General features: G+C 42.0%; 2 protein-coding genes across 5 annotated transcripts in view; one reads left to right on the top strand and one right to left on the bottom strand.

Moving 5' to 3' along the window:
* Positions 1 to 693: 693 nt before the first annotated feature.
* Positions 694 to 10491, bottom strand: pnkp (polynucleotide kinase 3'-phosphatase). The gene is made up of 17 exons (XM_050055103.1): positions 10168 to 10491; positions 7679 to 7725; positions 7154 to 7432; positions 6688 to 6987; positions 5385 to 5464; positions 5233 to 5290; positions 4718 to 4825; positions 4557 to 4628; positions 4284 to 4332; positions 3801 to 3871; positions 2848 to 2940; positions 2657 to 2753; positions 2505 to 2566; positions 2171 to 2280; positions 1658 to 1745; positions 1489 to 1556; positions 694 to 1331 (listed from the first exon to the last, which is right to left on the bottom strand). The coding sequence occupies exons 1-17, from the start codon at positions 10286 to 10288 to the stop codon at positions 1211 to 1213; spliced, it is 1824 nt and encodes a 607-aa protein (XP_049911060.1). The 5' UTR covers positions 10289 to 10491; the 3' UTR covers positions 694 to 1210.
* The window catches only part of LOC126396755 (TRPM8 channel-associated factor homolog), a 16640-nt gene continuing 13833 nt past the window's right edge, over positions 9021 to 11827 (top strand). For 2 of the 4 annotated variants that reach the window (XM_050055057.1, XM_050055049.1), the window contains exon 1: positions 10574 to 10664. Coding sequence is in view for 1 of the 4 variants with exons in the window: in XM_050055040.1 (XP_049910997.1) it covers positions 9084 to 9255 (172 nt within the window). In the remaining 3 variants the exon portion in view is untranslated. Of the gene's footprint in view, positions 9256 to 10573; positions 10665 to 11827 lie in introns of those variants that run through there. The other 2 variants (XM_050055040.1, XM_050055066.1) reach the window with 2 other exon arrangements.

Genomic DNA, 11827 nt, shown 5'->3' with positions numbered 1-11827 from the left:
TGATGTAATATTGCTTCATTCGCATCCTCCCATGACCCTCTACCACTGTGCCAAATTTCACATGGATTGACCAAGTCAGTGAGGAGAAAAACGTGGAACAGAGACACAGACAGAGTTTTCATCATTATATAGTAAGATAGTAAGATTTCAGTATGTGAATCATGAACTCTCCATAGTGACATAGTTTTTATCGAGCCTCTAAAGCCTACTTAAACTGCATAATCAAACTCCTGAAATTCATTTCTGACTTTAGTTTTGGTGTACCGCCCAGTGGCCCCATCGGGCTGCCCCTATGAAAAATGTCTTGCCACAGAATCTCGTAAGTTGAGTTGTAGCAGGAAGACAATACAAACACAAATCAGGTGAAAGGTACAAAAAGATTTTTATGTAGGATCCTGTCCATTATGTTTTTAGAATAACAATCTGGGCCTGTTGGTGCCAAAAACAAGCACTGTTAATTGGATATATATTGACAGTGCGCTCTGCCCTAATTACACTGCAGCCCATTTCACAACTGGCTGCTGCAGCACTCGTCCTCAATACTGGACCAATTTCAAATTTTTCCTTGGGCATTTTTCATCCAGGAAAAATGTCTGAGTTTCCCTTTAAGCCACAATAACGATGGATACTTCAACAGAGCTCACGTAGTAATGTAGTAATGGTTCTAGCCAATCATAGACCGTAATATCAAGTGTTTTGCAAAGCTTTATTGTCAAATGCGATACTGTTGATCTTTACAGCTGTGGGGCAGTAAACTTACTTGTAAAACAGAAGACATTTTGTCATAAACAACATAAAAAAGTATTTGTTCTTGTTTTCACACTGTATTCCTTCTAAACTCAACATGTGTGACACATGTATAATCACTTCCTGAGACACTATACAATGGAAATCTAGCCATACATTCATGAAGATACGTTGAGTTGCTTGATAAATTGCTGCTTGAATCCAAGTCTAGTTAACATTATCAGTCTTACTTTGTTGTTAGAAATCATTAGCCATACAGTATGCATGTAAGCTGGGACACACAAGCGCTGCGGAGTTGTCAGTAGGGAGCCCAGACAGTCTGAGTCAGAGCGTTGTGTTTCTCTAGGTCTGTCACTTGTTGGACTGATCTCAAACCTTAGCTGCTTCACTGGCTGTTATCTGTTCTTTTTCTCCGTCAGTTCGAATGTGAAAGTCAAAAGGTGTTAGAAAGCAAACTGTCCAATCAGCCCTCAGAAAACAGCCGGAACAGGGTTTCTGATTGGCTGTCTTTGAAGTTCGGCACAAAGTGGATCTGGAGTATCTCGGAGAATCCCTCGGAAAGAGCAGGAGCCACAAAATGTTTCCTGTCCAGAAAGAGAGACAGATTACAGTGGTCAATACAGAGCTGTGACTGTTATGTGTTCACAGAATGCAAAACCCACTATGTCAGGGCTTTTAGGCACAAGAAACAAATATGTTTTTTAACTGGAGTGTGAGGAAAAAAAGACCAGCGTCTCTCACTTGTAGCTGTGGAAAACCATGTCGTTGACCTTGGCATGTTTGGTGTCTGACGGAGCCATCTCTCGAAACTGGGGGCAACAATAACACATTAAACAAACACTTGTCATCCCCACTCAGACTAAAACTAACCAAAGAGAGAGGAGTGACAGTATGGAGAAGAGAGTCATACTCTGTTGTTGTGTTTGGCTTGCTCCAGAGAGGCTGAGAAGTGGAAACAGCGACATGGGACTCCTGCTGCCTTGGCCACATCCACGTATCTGGAAAATACACACAGGTTATGCAAACACTGAGAAGTAAACGCACATTCAAGCAGCAGGCAGGAATATTTTCATACCACAAAAATACAGCAACAGCAGCATACAACCAGTGCCCACATTACTGGATGCACTCATTTAATAGGAGTCCTTTAGAAACTCTGTGGCAATGAAAGTAACACAGTCGCCTACAATACACTGCTTTGTTTGACCTGGGTGTGTACACTGATGTATGTGGCCAGGATCGGGACATGCAATAATAAAAATGCTCATTTCAAAACAAAAAAAAAATTCTACAAGGGTAAAAGTACCCCAGGGAGTTGGGTCCTGAGTATGTACGCACACTGAAACATTCAAGGACACACACACACACACACACACACACACACAGAAATGCATCGACAGAGGTTGTGACAGCTCGGCTTTACCGTTTGCGAGACTCTGGGTCTGGGTTGGTGTTGTCCACGGCAACACTGCGGCCTTCTTGTAGAGCGCGCTCACATGCTGTCACACAGCTCTGCCATGAACCAAGTGTGTCCTGATACAAACACACAAGTGGGAAGACTTTAAGGAAAGGGCCAAATAATATATGGGATATAATAGCAAGCATGATTATAATAATATAATCTTTACAACAGTTAAAAACTTGTGTATCAAATATAAAAGCAGGGTAGCAAACATCATAGTGTTCCAAAAACTGTTCTGGGTGCATTTAGAAGTGTAGCCATGTTGACAGAGCCCTGTACATTAACATCCACTCACCCTGTTTACATACACGTAGCCTTTTGGAATGACGTGGGTGTGGAAGAAGGTGGATTTACCAGCTGTGCAGAAAGGAAGGAGGACACATGATCAGACTGGTGTTTGTGGGAGGGGACATAAGAAAAGGTGATACACCGTCCTGTTTCTCTTACACGCAGGGAAACCCACGGCAACAATGACTTCTGTCTTGCTGGAGGTGAGAGAGGCAGACGGTGGGTCGTACAGCCTCGCAGTGGAGTCAATCTTCCTCTACAAGTTCAGATTAAAACATTTTTAACAAAAATACAGACATAGAACATAAATGCAAAAAACAGTTAGAGGCAAATATGTTCACTGTACTCACAGGGTCAAAACTTGGCAGGTTGTAGGGGGCGCTCTTCCAGCCCAGGAAGAACTCCTCTGGGGTATGGAACTGTAGCCCAATGTTCAGAGCAAACTACAAAAACAAGAAGGAAGATGGTAACTAGTATGTAATAATCACATTTAAGAAGATGTATGCACCGTTTCCTCATTAAAGGAATATTTCACCTGCAAAATGATCATTTGCATTTCCAAGCTCACATCAATAATGTCACTCAGTCTGCTTGTTTCCATCTACACAATATTAATCGCCTTTGCCCACCGCTGAGTACCACCATTCATGTTCACACCCTGGTTACATCCCGTATTGATGACTGTAACTCCTTTCTGGTCTTCCCCTCAAGTCTATGCACAAACTTCAGCTGGTCCAGAACTCTGCTGCTCGCATCATCACCAGAACCCCCTCCATCAATCACATCACTCCTGTCCTTCAGCAGCTTCACTAGCTCCCTGTTAAACACCGCACTCACTTTAAGATCTTACTCCTCACCTTTAAGGCCATCCACAACCTCGCTCCTCTACCTCTCCCAACTCTTACACATCCACACCCCCAACCGCACTCTCAGGTCTTCCTCTTCCATCCACCTCACTGTCCTGCCAGCCCGCCTGACCACCATGGGGTCTAGAGCCTTCAGCCGCTCTGCCCCCACCTCTGGAGCTCCCTCCCACTGGACATTCGTAACTTCAACTCTGTCTCCACTTTCAAATCCCGTCTCAAAACTCTTCTTTCATATCTAATGTAACACAAGATGAGTAACTGATACACAAATGGGCATGTAGGTTGTGAAGTATTCCTCTAAGGTATTATAAGAAACAATGACGTCTTATGTACATGAACTTTGTAATGACATTTAAGAAAGCACATACAACAAGTCAAGGCAGGTGGAGGAGGAGGAGGAATGGCACAAATCAATTAAATTAAATGTCAGGTCTTACCAGTCTGTCGCTGCAGGAGAAATCCTTCTTCTTCCTCCCTGGAGCCCAGTTCTCTGGTCTACCTGCAGCATCTGTTCACAAGGTAAAGTCACATCAATGGCTGTCAGCGCATGTGTGTGTGTGTGTGTGCTCTTATAGTTCTGTCTCTCAGGGGATCAAATGCTCTAAAAGCAATAGTAAGACCAGACTATTCTCCAAATTTTGTTATTTTTGTTGAAGAGGTTACACTAGATAATTTCTTCTTGGAGTTAGGTTTAGATCTGCACATTCTCTTGGGTTTATACTTCAGAGATTTCAGGTAATTAGTTTTGGGGTTTACTTAAAAAGCACTGGGCTAAACATTTGGCTGAAGAAGTTGAAGATGACTACATGCATATGTGTGCAGCTCTGTGACACCATCAGATAAGTGAGAACACATAGCCACCTGTAGGTATGAGATCTTTATCACTCTGTTAACACCACTTCACACTCAGCCTCACTCACCTCCGACATAGAGAGACTGTGTTTTGTCTACAGTCACGCCATCATTTGCCTGAGCAAGAAAAACACATGCAAAGACACACAGAATTAAAACTGGAATAGACTGTTTATTGTCAAACATGCAAATACATGTATAGCGTGAGGAGAGACAAAATGGTGGCTCTTATGACTCATCCTAATTAGTGCAGAGTAATTCAGATTATGTGCAAATACTGTGAGTGAGGTGTGGTTCTTAAATAAATGGGTGTGTGATCATGTGTCTCTGCTGATAATTACCTTCTCACACAAGTGGTTCCACATTCCCATCACTGGTTTCCTGTAGATACCAGGACCAGATGCTACAAACACCTGAGACGCAGACACGAAGGGCGTACAATAATCAGTTGTTTGTACAATAATTAGGAGAAAGATGAGTGTCATTCCACAAGATGACCAACCTGCACAGGGAGCTTCAGCGTGGTGAGAATATCCTCAACTTTAGACTTGAAGACTTCTGGTCGTAGTTTGCCTTTAGCGATCCCCATCTGGTTGGTGAAAAACACCACCTGCAGGAGGAGAGGAAAGATTAGGAAGTCATTCATTCATTTTCCGTAACCACTTATCCTGCTAGGGGTCGCACGAGGAGCTGGAGCCTATCCCAGCTGACACTGGGCAAGAGGCAGACTATCACAGGGCTGACACATAGAGACAGACAACCATTCACACTCACATTCACACCTACGGGCAATTTAGAGTCACCAATTAACCTGCATGTCTTTGGACTGTGGGAGGAAGCTGGAGTACCTGGAGGAAACCCACGCTGACACTGGGAGAACATGCACACTGAACAAAAGGGCTCCCCGACCCTGGCGTTCAAACTAGGAACTCTCTTACTGTGAGGCGACAATGCTAACCACTGCACCACAGTGCCACCAGTTCCAATAAATATCGTTACTGTCATGCTCCTCCTCACCTTGTATCCTTTCTTGAGCAAGCTGGCCAGCTTAGGTTGAATCTCAGGATACAGAATCCTGTTAATTGAACAAACACAAAGAGAAGCATATTACACAAAAAAAATCATACTATGAAATAACTAAAAGGTAAAGTTCACGAGTGCAGACGTACTTCCAGTCGTCTGGCCCAGTGGGAAAGACTTTGCCAGACTTGGTGGTGATGATGCAGCCATCTATGTCAAACCCTGCAATCTGGAGAAAAACAAGAGGAGAAGTTCGGACATTTAAACACTTGCTACATGTTCTCACCAAAAATCATGTAAGATGGTAGAAGTAAACCCCCGTACAGCACTTTTGTGTTTATATAATAAAAACTACTACGTTAACATGAGTGAAAAAACACTTGTCAGACAACCTTTCTTCTGATGAAGCACTTCTCACTGCTGTTTAGCAGCCGGTTTTATTTCATCACTTCCTGTAACCAACCACACTCAAAAACATACGCGTCGGTAGCACCTTTATGAACAATAATGTTGGTATAGCATGGCAATAACAATCATTTACCACCTTGGTTACATGGCGGCTGATCTTGTCCTCTGCTCAGAGAGTAAGGAGCTCCCAAATCTCATGGTTTTCCTAATTTGCTGACATTTACAGTTTGTGTTGTTCTTGTTTGAGCTAGCCACTAACTGCTAACAGCTACTTTTAAATCTCCTGCAGTGGGTCCCACACATAACACGTTACACCCGTCCAGCTGGATGCCTGTTTATACAGTCACTATTTCAACACTGTTACTACCTCGTGTAGGAAATTAAAGGTGAGACCACTCTGTCCCTCCATTCCGTGATTGTACCTTATATACAAAATGACAAGGTGGCATAACAGCGCAATATTCAGATACACCCCTCGCTCCTCCACAGCTCAACCCTTTCATCCAAATATGGTCACTTCTGGCTCCAAAAACCCAGGATGATGACAACCAAAATAACAAATGATTTAAAATGGGAGTCTATAAACCAATGGGTGATGTCACGTGTAGTTACACCCATTATTTTATACAGTCTATTGTGAATTTTCAAAAAATAGTCATAAAAAAATCTAGTTTTTGTATTTAAATGTCTTGTTTTCTCCGACCAACAGTCGAGTTTCTAAAGACATTCAGTTTGCGATGATATAAAACAGAGAAAAGCAGAAAATCTTTACGTCATTTTTACCTGATAAATGACTCATCGAAAATGTGATGAAACATCTGACTCTCAGTCAAAGGTCAGGGCTGCTTGTTTAGTACATAAAATACACACGACTGTGCCTTTAAATATTTAGCAATTAAACATATGCTATTATGAGGCCTAAATTTAATTTGAAACTTCTAAGTTGCAAAATCAAGTTGCCTGCCAGATTACTGTGTTATGACCTCAGACACAGAAACAATAATGAAAGAATAAATAAAGCTGTTGTGTTTAAACAGTTCCCACCTTTTCACTCCCTCTGACACCAGCGGCAGTGTAAAGCATCAGGTTGCTGATCTGCTGCCAGCTGCTCTTTAGACAGCCCTTTGAGGAGGATGAAGATGATGAAGGCTGGGCGCTGTTACTCTTCCCTGTCATGGACTTCTCTGCCAACTCCTGCAGCTGCTTGAGCTTCTCCTCCGCCATTCTCTCCTCCTCTTTGTCCTCATCCTCTTCCTTTGTTCGTCTATCTGAAGTCCCCTCATCTCTTCTTCGGCGCTTCACCTCAGAGTTTCCCCTCTCTGGACTCAGCCGTCTTTTAGATGCCTTAATAGAAAAATACGTATTCTTATTACTCTAATTTTCAGTTGTTTGATTTCAACTTCTCTTGCTAAATACTATCTTTGTTGCAATATTACAGGAGCAAGCAAATAAGACACGAAAAATAATACACTAAACAGGTTTCAACACAATGACCTAACGATTGCGGTACCTTCATGGGAGAGACAGGAAAGAAATCCTTTATACTGCGCTTGGGATTTGGACTCGACTGTGCCTCTTTCTCTCTCCCGTTTCTTCCTCCTTTTGTCTTATCTGTGGCTTTAAGTCCTTTCTGTGCAGCACCGGAGGGTGTTCCGTTTGAGCTCAGGGAGAAGTGCAGTTTAAACGGGTGGCTCTGGTTGACCAGGAAAAGGGTGCCTCCGTGAGTGAGTCTGCCAGACTGGCTCCTGCCCAGCTTCTCACCGTCCAGGAAACTGGGGTTGGGACCCAGCTGTGCAGGGAAATAAGAAATGTATGAACATTGGACTCCAGCCTTTATACAGATACAATGAGTTTATAGGATGTTACATAACCAGAGTGTGTTGAGACAGTAAAGAGAAAGGTGTGCTGTTATTGGGTTTTCAGCCATAGTGACACAGTGTGTCTGCCCAGGGTGTTTTTCTAGCTGCACAAGGAAATTAATTGAATCATGAACTGTCACAATGGGCGGGGCATGGGTAGGTATTTGTTTTCATACCTGGGTAACAACCACATCCTGGTCTGCAAAGCAAGCCACCACCTTCACTGCAAGAAGTACAAAGATTATAACCATCATGTATACTCACAGACACATGCACACACACATACTCATGTTAACCCATAATGAAAATGACTGCAGCCTTATACATCAAAAAATACACACAACTCATCAGTGATCACTCAAAGTTGATGATGGTCCACCAGGACGGTGCCTGTTTTGGGTTTTCAGATGGTTGAAGAGGCCAATTCTGGAGCCATTTAAATGAACAGTATTTTCAGCGTGTATAGAGGCAGCATATGTCTCATCTGACTGGGTTAAGGGTTTATTTCACCGAAACCAGAGCTGGTGATTGTTGGAACTGAGAAAAGATGAACCAAGACAGCTTTTGTGAGTTTCATTTATTTTTTAATGGACTTCAATGAAGTGTTTCACGATTATAAAACTGCTGTCTATTTAAATGGAGTCTGGTGGCTTTGGCGATGGCGATTTTGAGGCTGTTTCTGGTTAAACAACACTCTATCTCTGTAGGGATCCTTTAGGGGTCAATAGTGGACGGTCACTCTGCTCAGGACTGAGTTGTGGCTGGTTTTATGTAACCACTGTTCATACCATGGAAAGTTTTATTAGTAGACTGTAACTATGAAATGAAAAGATGTTTTGCTGCCTCTCACAGCAGCTGGAGTCTGAGAAAAAATAATTTAATTCACTGGGCCGACTGCCGGCGACTTTTAAGGTGGAACGTTAACTTGTAATGTTACTCAATGCATGAGTTGATGATGTAAATCCATCAGCACACCTTAAATTTCACTGTGACAACTTTAACAATCACTTTAGTTTTTATATGACATAAACTTTTAATAACGAGTGGATCTTTAAGCGTTTACATATATTAATTTTGACTGGGTTATGTTAACTATGTATATTCTAATCCTCACTTGGACTCCGGCAACACTAAACCCCTGAGCTTGCCTGAGAAGGACTGAATGCACAAACCTACTATTTTTAAATATCCCATGGAGAGAGACTCTCACTGCAGCCTGTTTTATTTTGTTCTGAAAATGTCGGTGTGCAGCCTCGTTCTGTGGACGATAAATGAGGTGCAGACTTCCCTCTGTGTCACTGGTGAAGAACCAAGAAACACACTAACTGGGTTTCCATCCAAATGCATCGCAAATTTTAAGCAAATTTTGTGAAAATGCGCAAAAGAAAATGCGAATTTATGCACGTTTCCATTCATTATTGTTTTGCGAGTATTGGGAGTCAACAGGTCGAGCAGAAGGTGGCGCTTCTCATGAAAAATAAAAATGCAAAAGAACACCCGTAGAAGAAGAGGGCGCCGTGAGATGACGTCATTGAGAGCGTCTCATGTCCACAACTGATGTAAACAATTACCGGCACATCCATGACTACGACGAGATGGAGAGATTCCTTGGGAACTTCTTGGCTATTGCGAGAGCTCTCATCACACTCATATCAGCGTTGTCAGCGTAGCCTACATAATGCCGTGATGTCTGTGTTGGTACACCAGGCAGCGCACATGATGCAGCGGTATTCAACACATCCAGTCTATTCAGGTAAGTTGTGAAATAGCCTACACTCACCTGACACTGGAGTAATTACCTCTCTCTAAGTTCACACAGGTGTGTGTGTGAAGTAGAAGTAGGATTCGGTAGCCTACGTCATTGTTTATTCGCTAAATCTGTTTCCATTGCCAAAAGTCGCATTTTCCTAATATCGATACGCTGACTTTTCCACCCCCTCCAAACGTAAAAACTTTATTGCGATATTTCGGCCTTTTTTCGAATTTCTGGCGTTTCCATTCAAGTTTTTTTTCGCAATCGTTGAAAATGCGAATAAAAATAAGTGGATGGAAACCCGACTACTGAGTGACAACAACTCTGCCCACATTTGTGGGTACTGTTTACGGTGGAAACGCTAAGTGGTACGTCTAGGTACCATTTCTGAAGGGTTACTTTTGGTTCCAAAGGTACCGTACCTGACGTGTTTGGTAGAAACGGGGCTTTAGAGTAACAATCTGAGCCTGTCAGTGGCCAAAACACTTTAAGTAGATGTAAACTGAGTATGCACAATTGCCCCATGTCCCTGTGTGGAAACATTGCAGCTGTAGCGGTCTCACTAAATACTGGAGCATTTCCAAAAACTGATGTAGCTGTTAGTCTCTTGGACACAAAAACTTGAGACAATGGGGGCCAGGTTGAAAAATACCAAAGTTGCCCTTTAAGAACTGCTGATTTACAATGATGCTCCTTAGATAATTAATTAATCTTTTAATAAGAAGCTGATTTATTTCTGATGAGACAACTAAAGACTTTTCTGTGCAGCAAATGTTTCCTCTGGGAAACCACGTAGAGCACAGATCAGATATCAGCGTAACTACAGGGGTCTCTTTGTAAACTGACCATAAATAGCTCATGTGTGCAGTGTCATGAGAAGCACCAGTGTGTGTATGTGGACTTTCTCCTCACCCTGGTGTCTGGAGCATTTCTTATCGGTGACCCCGGTGTCCGGACCCCGGCCCAGAATCACAGCTCGTCCGTCCTGCAGAGGGACCCGAGCTCCAGAGGGGCTAACCAGCGTGCAAGACATCCGAGCGAGCGACCACCACAGCGGGGCTGCTTCACTGTGAGCTTACGGTGTCTGTGTGAACGACTCGATTTAGAAAATAATAAACCGAAAAACAAAAATAAAACACATGGAGGAGGCTAAGCAAATATTAAAAATGAAATGTTATGATTTTTGCCTCAACTTTGTGTCTGAGTTGGTTGTTGTAGCGTAGTAACAACAAACCGGAAGCTGTCTTATTTTCCAGCGCACCCGCGGTCCATCAGAAAAATACGGTCGATTAGAAACGTGATCTCATTAAAGGTTCCGCTTATTATATGTACTTTTCCGGGATTTCACACCATGTAGCCGACTCCTATAATTCCTGATTTGTTTACTGAAGGAAGGACACTTCCACAGGGTAAAGTAGACCTTTAAAGTTACCTTTGTTTTCTGTAATAGCAGAAATGTTATTCATTGTACAGTTTAAGTTTAAGTTTGGGGTGTTGCGCGGTACAGCACCTGAGTGACTCACTTATCTACTTCTCCACCCAGTCCGTCAGACAGGAGTCAGAAAGAAAAGCCGTATCATACCAGGCTCGTACAAAATCTGCGCCCGCAGAACTCCGCAGATTTTAGAAATATGGATGCTATTTGTAAAACTCAGAATGTCCAAGTTGTGTTCAGGTCCTTGAAAAGCCATAAAGTGTGTTAAATTTTCTTAATATAATGCATTTTAAATGGTCTTAATTCAGATTTGATGGGTCTTAAATCTTTTCGGGAAAAGTCTCCAGCCTGACAGACCCCATGACTGTTTACAATCATTGGACAGACCGAAGAATTGCAATTATAGCATGAGATTTTGTTTTCTTTTTGCATGAAACACATTGAACTTGAACTCATCTATCTATCTATCTATCTATCTATCTATCTATCTATCTATCTATCTATTGATCTATCTAGCAGGTTTGGTCTTAAATTTTACACAAGGTGGAATTAACAAGGTCTTAAAAAGTCTTTAACTTGGTTATATCTGTAGACACCCTGATGTTTCCTCCACTTCCCTGTGCATGTGTGTGACAATCGTGTGTTGTATTCAGTTAGTGTTGTAGTCAGGAGAAATGTCAAAAAAAAGATTTACTATTAATTTTTGTTCTCTCTGCTCCGTATTGAACCTTTCATTTTAATGGTCATGCGTCCCGCTTTTTGTCGATTGACTTTTCCAACAAATGTGTGTGTGTGTGTGTGTGTGTGTGTGTGTGTGTGTGTGTGTGTAAAACTAACGTGAGCTCACTTTTTTAAAACTTTATTGTCTAATACGGTAACAGTGATTTTTTTTTCTTTTTTGAATAAAATTTCTGATTCATAGTTTCTGCTAAAATCTACTAAGGGGTTCTTTTAGCCTTCCAGTTATATAGATTTTCTGCCATTTTGAATTTTTTGAAAAACACTTAAAATCGATCTCTTCCTAGGAAGTTTGAGCGATCTGCATGAAACTCTGTGAACATAATATAGGCACCAATATCTAAAGTTCCCTCTTGGCAAAAGTTGGAAAACTTACTAAAACTGAGCTTCTATAAGGCA

Source organism: Epinephelus moara, chromosome 2, assembly GCF_006386435.1.
Source record: "Epinephelus moara isolate mb chromosome 2, YSFRI_EMoa_1.0, whole genome shotgun sequence".
Lineage (NCBI taxonomy): Eukaryota > Metazoa > Chordata > Actinopteri > Perciformes > Serranidae > Epinephelus > Epinephelus moara.
Note: the sequence above shows the minus strand (reverse complement) of the source record. Positions and strands in the feature narration are given on the sequence as shown.